Here is a 17142-nt window from a genome sequence, read left to right as displayed (position 1 = left end):
ATCATTACCCAGACTCTTAGAAAACATAGCCAAACTATTAACAATGCTAAAAATTAAATAGTATCTTGATGCAAAACATCTGTTAATCCACAAAGTCAAACTGATTATGCTCACAATTATAGCACACTTAGACATTGAATTACTTGGAGTGATGCAACATTGGAAGATTCATTACTGTGAACTGCAAATTTTGTTTGCAAACATTAGGTAAAAAACAATGACAGCAGTTATAGAAAGTGATACATAATCTGTACCATATCCATTTTATAGTAAAAACAGTCATGAAGTTTTCTCTCTGTGGCCCTTTTAAAAAGGACTGTTGGGTGTGGTGGTTCACACCTATAATGCCAGCATTTTGGGAGGCCAAGGTCGGGGGATCACTTGAGGCCAGGAGTTCAGACCAGCCTGGGCAACATTATCAAGACCCTGTGTATACACAAATAAGAAAAATTAGCTGATGTGGTGGCAAGTGCCTGTAGTCCCAGCTACTTGGGAGGCTGAGGCAGGAGGATCACTTGAGTTAAGGAATTGGAGGCTACAATGACCTATAATTACACCATTGTATTCTTTTTTTTTTTTTTTTGGCCAGGGCTGGGTTTGAACCCGCCACCTTCGGCATATGGTACTGGCGCTCTACCCCTTTGAGCCACAGGCACCGCCCTACACCATTGTATTCTAGCCTGGGCAACAGAGACTGACCCTGTTTCTGGGGGGAAAAATTCTCCTTTTCTCATATTCTTTGTTGTTGTAAAATCTCACTGATAAAAATTGTTAGGAAATATTTCACATCTGTGTGAATGTAGATAGAATTACATAACAAACAGTTGTGTTCTACTTCCTAGCCTAAAGAAGAAAATATTACGAACAGTTGAAACTGAAGCTGTAGGCCAGTGGTTCTCAACCTTCCTAATGCCACGACCCTTTAATACAGTTCCCCATGTTGTGGTGACTCCCAACCATTGTGGTTGGGAGTCACCACAACATGGGGAACTGTATGTTTATTTTTTTATTTAGAGACAAAGTCTCACTTTGTCGCCCTCAGTAGAGTACTGTGGAGTCACAGCTCACAGCAACCTCCAGCTCTTGGGCTTAGGCGATTCTCTTGCCTCAGTCTCCCGAGTAGCTGGGACCACAGGTGCCCGCCACAATGCCTGGCTATTTTTTGTTGCAGTTTGGCCCGGGCCGGGTTTGAACCCACCACCCTCGGTATATGGGGCTGCACCCTATTCACTGAACCACAGGCGCCGCCCACGAGGAACTGTATTAAAGGGTCGCAGCATTAGGAAGGTTGAGAACCACTGCTGTAGCTCAGTGGATAAGATGCCTGCCACATACGCCCAGGCTGGAGGGTTTGAATCTAACCCTGGCCAACTAAACAGCAATGACAACTGAAACAAAAAAATAGCTGGGCATTGTGTCAGGTGCTTGTAGTCCCAGCTATTTGGGAGGCTGAGGCAAGAGAATCGCTTAAGCCCAAGAGTTTGAGGTTTCTGTGAGCGATAATGCCACAGATGCCACAGCACTCTACTGAGGGCAACATAGTGAGATACTGTTTCAAAAAAAAAAGAAAGAGAAAGCTGCGGTACATCCGGACTCACCCCTGTACCCCTCACCCTTATCTCTTCTGCTACTTTGTGTGTGTGTTTTCCTCCCCTTCAGGGGTAGCCACCATCCTTAATTGGGTGGTATTGTTCTCATAGTTTTTTTACATTTCTTATGTATGTATCTCTTAACTTTACATATGACTATATATGCACAATTATATATATATCATATATATATATATTTTTTTTTTTTTGAAACAGAGTCTCAAGCTGTCACCCTGGGTAGAGTACCATGACATTTTAGCTCACAGTAACCTCCAGCCCTTGGGCTCAAGCGATCCTTTTGCCTCAGTTTTTCTATTTTTCATACAAATGCGGCCTTGCTTTTGCTCAGGCTGGTCTGGAATTCCTGAGCTCAGGCAGTCCACCTGCCTCGGCCTCCCAGAGTGCTAGGATTATAGGCATGAGCCATTGCGCCCAGCCTGTTTTGCATGTTTTAATTAGAAATCATGTCATATCATATTTATTCTTTTTTAACTTTTTATTCTTAATGCATTGTTGGAGAGATGCAACAACATTGATTACAGTAATCCTAGTGCTTTCATTTTCATTGTCGTTTAGTATTCCATGGTATGACTATAATAGCTTATTTATACATTCTCATATTTGTGTAAATTTAGTTCATATCCAGCATTTTACTGTTACATACATTGCTGCTATGAACATTTTAGTATGTCTTATATTGCTACTATGAACTCTTTTTTTTCTTTTTTAGAGACAGCGTCTCAATTTATTGCCCTTGGTAGAGTGCGTGGTGTCACAGCTCACAGCAACCTCCAAATCCTTGGCTTAGGCGATTCTCTTGCCTCAGCCTCCTGAGTAGCTGAGACTACAGGTGCCCACCACAATGCCTGGCTATTTTTTTGTTGCAGTTTGGCCAGGGATGGGTTCAGACCCACCACCCTTGGTATATGGGGCCGGCACCCTACTGAACCACAGGCACCGGCGGCTACTACGAACTTCTTTTTTTTTTTTCTTTTTTTGTAGAGACAGAGTCTCACTGTACCGCCCTCTGGTAGAGTGCTGTGGTGTCACATGGCTCACAGCAACCTCTAACTCTTGGGCTTACGCGATTCTCCTGCCACAGCCTCCCAAACAGCTGGGACCACAGGCGCCCGCCACAACGCCCGGCTATTTTTTTGTTGCAGTTTGACCGGGGCTGGGTTTGAACCCGCCACCCTCAGCATATGGGGCCGGCGCCCTACTCACTGAGCCACAGGCAGCCGCCCTACTACGAACTTTTTAAAAAATTGTTTCCTTGTACATATGTATATTTCTCTAGAGCAAAGGGTGGCAGCCTTTTTGTGTAAAGAGCCAGGTAATAAACATCCTACACTTTGTAGAGCACAGAGTGTCTGTCACCGTTACTCAACACTACCATTTCAGTGAGAAGGCAGAGAGAACACAAATGAGCATTGCTGTCTCAGAGAGACCTTACTTCTTCACAGTGACGTGGAATTTCATATAATTTTTGTGTGTCATGAAACATTATTCTTCTTTTGATTTTTTTTTTTTCTGCCAGCCATTAAAAGTGTAAAAGCCATTTTCTTAGCTCATGAGCAGGACAGATTTGGCTGGGTCCTAGTTTGTTGACTTCTGACCTAGGGTATCCCTCAGTAGGGCATGTGCAATTTCAGCTTCTCTGGATGTTGCCAGATTGATTCCAAAGTGAGTTCAGTAGCAGTTTTTAAGTTTTCCTGTTTCTACTTATAACATCACATGCTTGATGTTTTAATTTTTGCCAGTCTCCTGGGGTTATCAGCTGGTAGTTTGAATGATAATACTTCTGTGTTTTTCATTTTTGTTTTTTTTTGTCACTCTGTCACCTGGGGTAGAGCGCTATGGCATCATATTTCACAGCAACCTGAAATTCTTGGGCCCAAGCAGTCCTCTTGCCTCAGCAAGTAGTTGGGACTCCAGGCACCTCAAAACCAGCTGGCTTATTTTTCTATTTTTAGTAGAGATGGTGTCTCACACTCTCGCTCAGGCTGATGTTGAACTCCTGAGCTCAAGCAATCCACCCGTCTCAGCCTCCCAGAGTCCTAGGATTACAAGTGTCAGCCACGGCGCTTGGCTGTCCATTCTCTTACACTACCACTGTGCAGTTGTAAAAACCAGAAAATTAACATTGATTATAATACCAACCAACTTATACCTGTTAACCTAAAAATGTATGTTTTTGTTTTTGAGACAGAGTCTCACTGTGTCGCCCTCGGTAGAGTGCTGTAGTATCATAGTTCACAGCAACCTCAAACTCTTGTGCTTAAGCGATTCTCTTGTCTCAGCCTCCAAAAGAGCTGGGACTATAGGCACCCGCCACAACGCCTGGCTATTTTTTGTTGTTGTCATTGTTGTTTAGCAGGCCCGGGCCGGGTTTGAACCTGCCAACTTTGGTGTGTATGGCTGGCGCCATAACCACTGTGCTTTTTTTAGGCACCGAGTCCTAAAAATGTTTCTCAGTAGCAAAAGAGTAAAACCTTTTGGTTCAGAATCTGATATAGAATCAGGTATTACATTTATTTGTAATGACAAGTATTACATTTATTTGTCTCCTTTGATCTGGAAATAGCTTTTCAGGCTTTCTTCACCTTTGTTGACCTTGACAGACAGAACGATTATTTTGTGGTTTGGGTTTATCTGATTTTTCCTCATGATTAGAGTCAGGTTATACATTTTTTATAAGGAATGTCATACGAATGATCTTTTGTCCTTCTCAGTGTGTAGTGTTTAGATGCCATGATGCAAGTTTATCCTATTACTAGTGAAGGTAACTTTGATCACTTAGTTAATTTAGGTGGTGTTTGTCAGATTTCTCTACTGAAAGTTACCATCTTTATTACTAATGTGTGTGGAGAGATGGTTTCACTCAATAAATAGCTTGTTTCTCATTTTAGCACCTGTTGATGATTCCTGCTTGATCAGATACTAGTAAAATAGTTCCCAAATGATGATCTTCTTATAAAAATTTTCTTTATACATTTATTAGTTCACAGTCTACTAAATATATGTTCCTTAACTGTAACCTGGAATTCCTGGGGTCAAGCCATCTTTCTGCCTCACCCTCGTAAGTGGCTGGAACTACAGAAATGTGCCACCATGCTGGGCTAATCTCTAAAAATTTTTATAGAGGGTAAAAATTTGATTTAAAAAAATGTTTCTTTATCCGGGCTGGTTTGGACTCCTGGCCTCAAGTGATCCTCCTGCCTCAGTCTCCCAAAGTGCTGGATTATAGGTGTGAGCCACCACGCCCAGGTTTTATTTAATTATTATTTAATTAATTTAAATAGAGTCTCACCCTGTGCCCTGGGGTTGAGTACAATGGTGTTATAGCTCTCAGCAACCTCAAACTTCTGGCTTCACGTGATGCTCTTGTTTCAGCCTTCCAAGTAGCTAGGACTGCAGGCATGTACCACAATGCCCAGCTGTTTTATTTTATTCAGGCGTTATAACCCAATGCTATTATTATTTATTTTTGCTAAAATTATTCCAACTTTAGCTATTCGGGGTTCTTTCAGATTGATTTCTGTAACCTTTTGACATGTCTCATCTCTTCCTTTCTTAAAAAATAAGTTCCTTGCATTCTGACACTGCACAGTACTCTGTGTTCATCTTATTTTTCCTGCCTCTTCTGTAGAATCAGTCATTTCTCCCAGGAGCCCTGGCTCCTTTTATTGGAGAGAATAGTGTTTACAAACCAAGATCTGGCAGTAGGTGTGCTCATTGCTACTGGAGCATCAACTAGACCTTGTCAGAGAACAGAGCCGTAGCTCTGTTTACTAACCCATATTAAAAACACACATCCACCTGTATATGTGTTAAATAAACATGAGTTCAGGGACTAAATTCTGACTAATCCAGCATCACAGGGTTCCTCGTAGCTTAGTTGCTTTTTTTCTTGCTTAGTTGCTTTTTTTCTCTGACAGATCTACTTTTTATTTACTTAGGTTTTCAACCTCAGTATACATATTTCAGATTTGCTGTTAATGACTTGTTTCCTCCTGTTTCATGATATTTTTTGAAACTCCTTCAGGACTTGCATTAAAATTTTGTATATTTTGGAGAGCATTCATATTTGCTTCTGTTAGTCATTTTGAAGCTTTTCTTCCTTTTATTTTATTTAATTTATTTATATTTTTGTTTGAGACAAAGTCTCACTCTGTGGCCCTGGGTAGAGTGCAATGACATCATAGCTCACAGCAACACCAAACTCTTTGGGCTCAATTAATTCTCTTGCCTCAGCCTCCCGAGTAACTGAGACTACAGGTACCCTCTACAACACCCAGCTAATTTTTCTATTTTTAGTAGAGACAGGGTCTCATTCTTGCTCCGGCTGATCTTGAACTCCTAACCTCAAGCAATCCACCCACCTCAGCCTCCCAGAGGCGTGAGCCACCTCTCTAGGTCCTTTATTTCCTTTTTGTTTTGTTTTGGTTTTTTGTTTGTTTTGAGACAGAGTCTTATTTTATTTATTTATTTTTTTTTTTGTAGAGACAGAGTCTCACTTTATTGCCTTCAGTAGAGTGCCATGATGTCACAGGACTCACAGCAACCTCTAGCTCTTGGGCTTCAGTAATTCTCCTGCCTCAGCCTCCCGAGCAGCTGGGACTACAGGAGCCCACCACAATGCCCGGCTATTTTTTGGTTGCAGTTCATCCGGAGCTGGGTTTGAACCCACCACCCTCGGTATATGGGGCCGGCGCCCTACTCACTGAGCCACAGGCGCCACCCTTGAGACAGAGTCTTAAGCTGTTGCCTTGGGTAGAGTGCTCTGGTGTCACTGGTGTCACAGCTCACAGCAACCTCAAACTCAGACTTAAGCGATTCTCTTGCCTCACCTCCCAAGTAGCAGGGACAATGCCACAACACCTGGCTATTTTTTTTTGTTGCAGTTTTTGTTGTTGTTGTTGTTATCATTCGTTTTGTTTGTTTGTTTGTTTTAGCTGGCCCAGGCTGGGTTCGAACCTGCCAGCCTTGGCGTATGTGGCTGGCGCCCTACCCACTGACCTATGGGCACCGCCCATTTTCTTCCTTTTGAAAGCATTTTTTGTTGTCATGAAATATAGATAAAATGTGTCATTTTAACCATTTTCGAGCACATATTTGTATAGTTCATTGGCATAAAATATATTCACTATATTATGCAATACCACCAATATCCACTTTGGAACGTTTTTATCATCTCAAATAAAAAGTTATCTATTAAACAATACTTCTACATCTGTTCCTATCCCCAACAAGCCCTGGTAACCTCTTTTCTACTCTTCATCTCTGTAAATTTGCCTATTCTTTCTTTTTTTGAAATAGGGTCTTGCCTGTCGCCCAGCTTAGCTCACTGCAACCTCAAAGTCCTGGTGGGCTCAAGCCATCCTCCTGCCTTAGCTTCCCAGACACCGAGCTAATTTAAAGACAGGGTCTCAGTTTGTTGCTCACATTGGTCTCAAACTCCTGGGCTCCAATGATCCTCTTGCCTCAGCCTCCCAAAGTGGTAGGAATGAGCCATTGCACCCAGCCATATTAACCTGTTCTCTTACAGCAGTGGTTCTCAACCTGTGGGTCGCAGCCCCTTTGTAACAATGAAAACACATCCTGCATATCAGATATTTACATTATGATTTAGAATTAGCAAAATTACAGTTATGAAGTAGCAGTGAAAGTAATTTTATGGTTGGGGGTCACCACAACATGAAGAACTGTATTAAAGGGTCGCGGCATTTAGGAGGCATTAGGAAGGTCTTACAGGTATGTTATATAACTATAATCATATGGTATTTGTCCTTTTGTGTCTGGCATGTTTCACTTACTGTAATGCTTTCAGGTTCCTCGTGTGGTAGCGTGTATCCAAGTTTCATTTCTTCATGGCTGAATTAATTCATTGTGCGTGTGGTATACGTGTGTACATACATACCATTTTTCATATTGTGTCTATCCATTCATCTGTTGATAAACATTTAGGTTGTTGTACCTTTTGGCTTATTGTGAATAATACTGCTGTGGACCTTAGTGTACATGTTTGTTTGAATTCATGCTTTCAATTATTTGGGGGTATATACCTAGAAAGGGAATTGCTGGTTCATATGTTAAATCTGTGTTTAAGTTTTTGAGGAACTGTCTCATTCTTTTCCACAGTGGCTGCACTGTTTTATTACTATCAGCAATACACAAGGGTTCTGATTTCTTCCACATCTTAGTCAATACTTATTACTTTCCATTTAAAAAATAATAATAGCTGTCCTTTCAAAGCACTGACCATAGAGTGGATATACTTTAGTTCAAGTCGGAAAAACCAGAGCCAAGTGTAAGATACCACAATTATCCCTATTCTCTTTTTCTTCTGTGAATTTCTTTTATTTTTCTTAGTTCTCCTAGTCAGGCTGTTGCCCTTGAGGTCTTTGGTTTTCATTTTGAACTCTCATCTCACTACTGCCCCAAATTTAATCTTTTTAAATTCCTGGTTCTTAGATATCAATTGTTTGTTAAATGGCACCAAGGGAAATGCCAGCTTTGGACTTCATTGGTCTCTCTAGTTCTCACTTTCTAGATATTTATGGCGTCAGGGGGTTTTAGCAGCATATTTATAAAAACCTTTTAACTTGGAAGGACCAAGTATTTGGTGTTCTAATCTAGTTTTTCTAGTTGTCAAGTTAACCATATTGCTGACACAGAAAACCTTGTCTGGTTTTTCTTCTATTATGTGGCAGGGAGGATCGAGTTTAAGGAAAAGTCTTAGTGATGGAGATATAGGCAAGCAGGCTATTTAGAGATACTAATTTCTAGAATCAGTGATCAAAGGTTGAAAAGGTTGAAATTGAGGACAATTTATATAAGCATACATAATCATCTATTCTCCATTTTTATTATATTTTAACTAATTTGAGCTTCTTTGTGTAGCAAATACACGTGTATGGATGCCTGTAAATTAATAAAAATTGATTTTAATGTGTTCTTTTTCTCTTAGAGGAAATAATATATTTATAAGAAATAGATAAAAAGCAATCAAATTAAAAGAAAAATCTAGATTAATCAAAGAGCTTGGGAAATGCTTGAATTTGTTTTGTATTGAATAGCTATATTAGTGAATACTTATCCCAGTTTGTTTTTATTTCAGCTTTGGCTAGATCAGAATCTAAGAGAGATGGAGGTTTTAAAAGTAAATGGAGCTTTGATCATGAAGAAGAAAGTGAAGGAGATACAGATAAAGAGTAAGAATTTTTTTTCCCCTCAGATATTTTCTAAGATGAAACTTTTCATTAGAAAAAACAATTTATATTTCATGTAAATATTCTAGTAGTATGGTATTTTTTACTTAATAACATTTAACTTTTTTGTAGTAGTATTAAGAAAAAGAAAATGCAGTTCTTTATTGGTAAATAGTTTTGCTGTTGCATTTCTTCATCTTTTGAAATGTGTAAATATAATACATGTAACCTTATGATTAAAAATTAACCATAAAACAGAAGATTTCAAATTAAGACATGTTTTTGTTGTTGTTGTTTTGAAAGGCTGCCTGTTGAAGCAGCAATTTGAAAAACTACCTTTTATCATTAGGGAACCCAGATAAGACTCTTGGATTTTATACGAAAGTTTAAGTGTTACACTATCTTTTTCCCCCCTATTTATGGCTCCCCCTGCCAATGTATCTCAGATCAGATTTTTCACCAGAGAAAACAGAACCAGTATAAATGATAAAAACAGGTGTTTACCCAGACAGAAGTTAAGCAAAGTGTTCATTACACTTTGTTAATGTACTTGGAATGACTACTGCGTAAGAATTTTAAATAATAGTTTTAATAGAATTTTTTGCATGTCATGAGTTTTACATTAGAAATTCAATATTGCTTTTAGCTTTTTGATTTATTTATCTGGTTTTCTGGTGGCCTAAAGAAACAACAAATTCAGAGACACAAGTATATACACAAAGTTCTACCAAAACTATAAATATTTTTTTGGAAATTTTTATACAAGGAGTTATTCAGAGTATATTGGCTAAATATTGTAGGTGTTTTCACTTCTGTCTGGGCAACAGCTCCATTCATCATTACCACTCTGTGTGCTTTCACCTTTGAGATGTTGGTCTTAAGTGAAGTTTTATTTGAAGGAGAGCTTTGACCTGGTAAGTTTCTCATTTAAAGTCGTATTTTGTTCTTTCCTTCGTTTCTTTTTTCTTTTTTTCTGATTATTTTTTAATATAAAATGATTTTTATCACCTTCACTTTATGTAGTTTTAAAATTTTTATATTAAATCTTTAAGCTGCATAGAAAGTATATCACTTTTTTTTTTTTTGCATTTTTGGCCGGGTTGGGTTTGAACCTGCCACCTCCAATATATGTGGCCAGCACCCTACTCTTTCGAGCCACAGGCACCTCCCGAAAGTATATCACTTTTTGAATATTTTTGTTCAGTGTTTACAAGAGAGAATTTTAAATATTAAGTTGAGATGTATATTAACAGTAGTGAAAGAAAACATTTTACATTTTTTTTATAAGTAGCTAGAATTTTACTATAAATACCTTAGCAGAGTTGTCTTCAAAAAGGTATATTTCACTTCTATTTTCTTGCCATAACTATTGCTAAAAAATTGTCTTTTACATATCATTGTATACAGTTATGATTTAATAAAAAAAAAAAAATTGTCTTTTAACTGCTAGCTGTCCAGTATATTTCATTTATGAAATGTTCTCTTTGGTTAATCACAGGTCCTAAGGACAGTTTTTTGAATATGTACAGATTAATGTGTTATCTCTATTATATATGTTAGTAGATATATTAATCTGATTTTTGATAATCTCAGGCCAGTGATTCATCAGCAAAGTGTTGATATTTCTAAGAATGGTGGAGATATAATTTATTATGACAGTACCATTGGATTTATTTTCTTTTGATTAGTTAAGGTTTTCTTCTCTTACTGGTTTGTTTCTTCTCCGCTGTTTTCTCTGTCTTCTGTTATTTTCAGTCCACCACAGAATGGGAAAATGAGAATAAATAAAATCCATAGTTAAAAAACAAGTCAGGGGCGGCGCCTATGGCTCAGTCAGTAAGGCGCCGGCCCTATATACTGAGGGTGGCGGGTTCAAACCCGGCCCCGGCTGAACTGCAATCAAAAAATAGCCGGGCGTTGTGGCAGGCGCCTGTAGTCCCAGCTACTCGGGAGGCTGAGGCAAGAGAATCGCTTAAGCCCAGGAGTTGGAGGTTGCTGTGAGCTGTGTGATGCCATGGAACTCTACCAAGGGCCATAAAGTGAGACTCTGTCTCTACAAAAAAAAAAAAAAAAAGTCAGAAGTGTGTGTTCATTCATGGTAGGGAGCATCAGCAGACTTTGGCCCATGGCTTGATCTTTCCTGTTATCTGATTTTATTAATACTTTAATTCGAACATAACCACACATATAGTTTATGGATGTTTTCATACTACAATGGCAAAGATGAATAGTTGCTATGTAGACCACAGGGCCTGCAAGCCTAAAAATTTGCTTTTTTGACCCTTTCCCTGAAGTAGGTGAGCATGGATGATAAAACTTCTGAATTTAATGTTTAGATTGTGATTATTACTAAGGTTTTTTTTCCCCTTTATTTTCTATGTAGTGGGGCAAATCTACTCAATGTAGATGAAGATGAGGATTCTGAAACCTCAAAAGGAAGAAAGGCAAGTGCAGCTTTAAAATTTTTTGTTCAGGTTACATACTAAAATTTGTTACCTCAAAAGAAGCTTTAATATTTTTAAACTGTAAGCCTCAACCACTTACTTCCCTGCCCTATAGGCAAAGAATGTTCCTAGTTTCTTCTTTATCCCTTCAGAACTATTTGATACATTATAAAGAAGATGTGTATTTCTACAGCTCCCCTCCCCCTTTTACACAATTGGTAATATACTCTGTGCAGTTTTCCCTATCTTACTTTAACTTTATGTGTCTTGGAGACTGTGGTATCATACACACACACACACACACACACACACATATGTATATATATGGTTTTTGTCCAAATGGCTCATGGCTCATAACTCCCATAGTCCTTTTTATAATCTTGGGGCTCTTTAGGCTTCAGGAGCAGACCTCAGGAAATAGAATTTCTCTGGCTTCCCCTGCCTTTCTGATTGTGGGTCATAAGATCCTTATTCCAGAGAGGGTCCCACCCCATAATCTGAAGGTTAATTACATTTCCACTCGATCGTCCAGAAGAGACAAAAGGACTGGGTTCAGAGAGCTTCCAGTAGCTAAACAGGTAGGTTCCTGGAGACTAGCATTCCCTGTGTTCCTTCCTCTAGACCTCACCTAATGCATTTCTTCAACCATAGCCTTTTGTAATATCCTTGTGATAAACCAGTAAACTAAGTAAATGTTTCCCTGAGTTCTGCGAGCTGCTTTAGTACATTGATTGACTACAAAGAGGGGATCATGGGAATCCCATTTTGAAGCCAGTCTGTCAGAAGTTCTGGAGGCCTGGACTTATAATTGCTGGAAAAGAGGGATTAATTTTGGGGACTGAGTTCTCAGCTAGTGGGATGTGATGCTATCTCTGTATAGATAATGTTAGAATTGAATTAGAAGACAGGATACCCAACTGGAGTCTGCTGGTTGGTGTGGGATGTGTGGTCACAGAAGTCTTCTGGTTGATTGTTGTGGAGTTTCAAGGAAAGCACAGTTTGAGGAGAGTTTTTCCTAAAATAGAGACCATTCATTCGAGTTTTTACTAGTTTTCGAGAGAGAGTCTCCTTTGTTACCCACTGTGGAGTTACTGCAGCATCATAGCTCACAGCAATCTCAAACTCCTGGGCCCAAGTGATTCTCTTGCCTCAGCCTTCCAAGTAGCTGGGACTACAGTTGCCCGCCACAATACCTGGCTAGTTTTTAGGGATAGGGTCTCACCCTTCCTTAGGCTGGTCTCAAACTCCTGAGCTCAGGCGATTAACTTGCGTTGGACTTCCAAAGTCCTACTATAACAGGCATGAACCACTGTGCCCTCATAAGTTTTTAAAAAGCACTCTCATTCCTTTCAGTGTGTGCTTAAAGTACTGTTTTGTGTGAAGTACTGTTAATCAGTACCACCACACTGATACATATTTACAGTGTTGGCCAACTTTATTATTATTTTTTTTTTTTTAGAGACAGAGTCTCACTCTATCACCCTCAGTAGAGAGGTATGGCATCACAGCTCACAGCAACCTCCAACTCCCGGGCTTAGGCGATTCTCCTGCCTCAGCCTCCCGAACAGCTGGCACCACAGGTGCCCGCCACAACGCCCAGCTATTCCCCTGCTGCAGTTTGGCCAGGACTGGGTTTGAACCCACCACCCTCAGTACATGTGGCCAGTGCCCTACTCACTGAGCCACAGGCACCGCCCAGACAACTTTAATTTTATTCTAAAACAATGTATGTAGCTCAGCACCTGTAGCTCAGTGGTTAGGGCGCTGGCCACATACACTGGGGCTGATGGGTTCGAACCTGGCCCTCGCCTGCTAAACAACAATGACACCTACAACAAAAAGACAACTGGACATTGTGGTGGGTGCCTGTAGTCTCAGCTACTTGGGAAGCTGAGACAAGAATCACTTAAGCCCAAGAGTTTAAGTGATTAAACTCTTAAATTCGGCACTCTACCAACGGCGATACAGTGAGACTCTGTCTCAAATAAATAAATGAATAAATAAATAAATAAAACAATATTTAAATTAGCATTCTGTATGGATTCCTTTGTATAAATGCAAGCATGTCTATAGGGTGCATTCCTAGAAGTAGAGTTGCTGAATCAGGACAGGTACATTTCTCATTTTGGTGTATACTTGATTTATACTTTTTATCAGCAATACCTCAAAGTACCTGTTTTTTCACACTTTTGTCACAATGCTATCAACCCTGTAATCTTCGCTAAAGAAAAATAGTGTCTCAGTATGATCTTAATTTACAGTTCTTTTATGAGTGAGGTTGAACACCTATTCATATGTATAATCCATTCCTGTTTCTTTTCTGGTAATTGCCAGTTAATATTATATATTAACTAAAATTATAATACTATAATATTAGTCATAGGATCTTTTTATTTTACTTTATTTTATTTTATTTCATTTTATTTTATTTTTTGAGACAGAGCCTTAAGCTGTTGCCCATTACAGCTCACAACAACCTTCAACTCCTGGGCTCAAGCGATTCTCTTGCCTCAGCCTCCCAAGTAGCTGGGACTACAGGTGCCCGCCACAATGCCCAGCTATTTTTTGGTTGCAGCTGTCATTGTTGTTTGGCGGGCCTGGGCTGGATTTGAACACGCCAGCTCAGGTGTATGTGGCTGGCGGCTTAGCCAGCCTATTTTAGCGAGCCTATTTTATTGTTTTTTTAATTTCTGTTTTTAGAGACAGAGTCTTGCACTGTTGCCCAGTCTGGAATATAGCAGCAGGATCATGGCTCACTGCAGCCTCCATCTTCTGGGCTTAAGCAGTCCTTGTGAGTAGTTGAAGTTTTAGGTGTGAGCCATCATGCCTGGCTAGAATTATTTTTATATGGAATCTAAGACAATTTTTTTCACATTTTGAGATCTCTGAAATGTAGATGCATCTTATAATAGTAGTAGTATGACATCATTTAATTTATTTTAAAACAATTTTTTGCATGGTATTACATATGTTGGGTAGATAGTGAGGGGCCACTGGCTGGGGGCAGGGTGGTAAGTACCCGAAAAGAAGGAGTGAACTGCCAGTCAGAAGTTATCCAGCTGGCTACAAAAGCTGCCAAGGATTTCCCACCCCACATGGGTGAGGTAGGATCTGGAAGATGATACCAAAAGTAACTTTTGGCCAGTTACATGTCATTAGCATAAATCTGCATTGTGGCTCTCCCCACCCCCACCCAGTGGACTTTCAGAGAGGCTCCTGGATTTCAGGAAATCTGTATGCACAGTGAGACAATTTTAGTTAACAGTCTTAAGTCTCCTGTGTAACATGGAAATGTATCTTTCTTTTGCCCAATAAACTGCCTCTTGCTTGCTTTGCTCTAGGTATATTATGTTGTCATTCTTTGGCAAGAGCACACCAAGATCAAAGAACAGACCATTGGCCTGACACAGACAGTAATGGTGCATCTTTTTTTTTTTTTTTGAGACAGAATCTCATTGTGTCACCCTGGGTAGAGAGAGTGCTATGGCATCACAGCTCACAGTAATCTTAAACTCTTGGGCTTTAGTGATTCTCTTGCCTCAGCCTCCCAAATAGCTGGGACTATAGGCATCCGCCACAATGCCCAGCTATTGTTTGTTGTTGTTGCTGCAATTGTCATTGTTGATTTTAGCTGGCCTGGGCCAGTTGGAACTCACCAGCCTTTGTGTGTTTGGCTGGCGCCCTACTCACTGAGCTACAGGTGCTGCCCAGTAATGGTGCATCTTATAATGGTTTCATAGCTTTGAAATATAATATTTTTGGAGAAACTAGCCCTTTGCTGTGATACTAGTAGGTAATATTTTAACCCAATTTTTTTTTTAAGTCAACTTTAGTATTATTATTATTATTATTATTTTGCAGTTTTTGGCCAGGGCTGGGTTTGAACCTGCTACCTCCGGCATATGGGGTCAGCGCCCTACTCCTTTGAGCCACAGGAGCTGCCCCTTAACCCAATTTTTTGCTAAGACTTTTTCTTTGTGTTACAGTGGTTGCCTTGGGAAGAGGTATTTTTTTCTGTTGTCACATATATCATTTTTCTTTTAAGCCTTTTGAGTTTATAGCCTTTGTTCAAAATGAGGTAATTTAATTACTTATTTGTTTTATCCTATTAGATATTTTAAAGTACATTAAAGTAATACTGACATAATTACTAATTAAATAATATTAAAATTATTTTGTTTCCTTGCTGTTTGTTTCTGGTGACATTATCAGGTATGTCCCACTAAGAACATGTGTTTAAATTCTTGTGGTTATTGTGTGTTTTGTTTTTGTAAGAGACCGAGTCTCACTCTATTACCCAGACTGGAGTATGGTGGTGTGGTCTTAGTTCACCGCAGCCTTCAAATCCTGGGCTCAAGACATCCTCCTGCCTCCGCCTCCCAGGTAGCTAGTACTACAGGCACATACCACCCATGCCTGTCTAATTTTTCTAATTTTTTTTTAGAGATGGGATCTTTCTGTGTTGCCCAGGCTGGTCTTGAAATCCTGGCCTCAAGTGATCCTCCCACCTTGGCATCCCATAACTTACTGTGTTTTAAAGTCAGTAAGTTGAAATTATTTATTCCTGGTTGGTATTCTACCAACTGTATAGAAAGTTAGGTTTATTTTTTTAACTTTGTTTTTTATTTTGAGTAATTGCTTTTTACTTTCATTTACTTTGTAATTATGTAAAAAAGATTTTAGATGGTTACAATGTCACATCTACAAAGAAATTATATTCAGAAAAGTCTGGTTTGGGTCCTTATTCCTTTGTCTTTTCGCCTATGTTTTGTTTTAAAAATTATGTAACTTAGCCTTCCATTATTTTTTCTTATTTTCAAATATAGGCATAAACTGTACCTCCCTTCTTAGAGAAATTATCCATACTGTCAGCCACCTTGATTTTTTTTTCTTTTTTAACTATATATTCTGTAGATTCTACAGCAAAGTATTCAGAGATCTTTATCATTCCTATTATCGTTAAATAGTACTTCATTTGATGGATTTGCTGTGAATGTTGAGTTAGTCCTCTCTTGATAAAAAGAGATTTTTCTTAGTCTTTTGCTGTTATACCGAGTGCCTTACTAAAAAAGCCCTGTTTGTATGTGTATTTTTTTCGTATCTGTGCAGTTTATTTGTGGGATAGATTCTTAGAATCGCAGTTGCTATTTCAGAGGGTAAATTCACCCGTAATCTTGCTAGATATTGCCAAATTCCCTATTCATGTGAGAATTTGCCATTCTCATTAGCTGCGAGTTCCTAATTCCCCATAACTTTGCAGAATGCATGTTCAGACTTGAATTTGTGCTGATTTTGAACATAGTACCCTCTTCACATACTATTTCACAATTTTAGAGAATTTTCAGTACTTTTCTCGAGTTTTTTTCTCTACAGCATCTCTATTTTGTTACAGTTTAAGGAATTTATTGAATTTGGTGTTTTCCTTTCTTTCTCTCTCTCTTTTTTTTTTTTGGAGACAGTCTTCCTATGTTGTCCTTGGTAGAGTGCCTATGGCGTCACAGCTCACAGCAACCTCAAACTCTTGGGCTTAAGTGATTCTCTTGCCTCAGCCTCCCAAGCAGCTGGGACTACAGGCACCTGCAACAACGCCGTGCTATTTTTTTGTTGCAGTTGTCATTGTTGCTTAGCTGGCCCGAGCTGGGTTTGAACCTGCCAAGCTCGGTGTATGTGGTCGGCACCGTAAATCACAACTGTGCTACGGGTGCTGAGCCAGGTATTTTCCTTTCAATACTATAAAATTTTTCTTGATATTCACACTGAAAAAGTATAAGATTTTTCACACCGTGGTGTTTCTAACCTTTATTTTAACACCTGGTTTCCCTAATGTGCTGCCTTTTAAGCTATTCTTTAGGTAGACAGGAAAAAGTAAACTTTGTAGAGAAAAATGAAAGATGTTTT

The 17142-nt window shown here is 39.2% G+C and overlaps 1 protein-coding gene across 6 annotated transcripts in view; it reads left to right on the top strand.

Moving 5' to 3' along the window:
- Positions 1-17142, top strand: part of SENP6 (SUMO specific peptidase 6) — a 108898-nt gene that overhangs the window by 7842 nt on the left and 83914 nt on the right. For 4 of the 6 annotated variants that reach the window (XM_053602840.1, XM_053602839.1, XM_053602842.1 and 1 more), the window contains exons 2-3: positions 8710-8803; positions 11184-11244. In XM_053602840.1, the coding sequence (XP_053458815.1) occupies positions 8710-8803; positions 11184-11244 (155 nt within the window). Of the gene's footprint in view, positions 1-8709; positions 8804-11183; positions 11245-17142 lie in introns of those variants that run through there. The other 2 variants (XM_053602841.1, XM_053602843.1) reach the window with 1 other exon arrangement.

Source organism: Nycticebus coucang, chromosome 9 (assembly GCF_027406575.1).
Source record: "Nycticebus coucang isolate mNycCou1 chromosome 9, mNycCou1.pri, whole genome shotgun sequence".
Taxonomy (NCBI): domain Eukaryota; kingdom Metazoa; phylum Chordata; class Mammalia; order Primates; family Lorisidae; genus Nycticebus; species Nycticebus coucang.
This window is presented reverse-complemented; position numbering and strand designations above follow the sequence as displayed.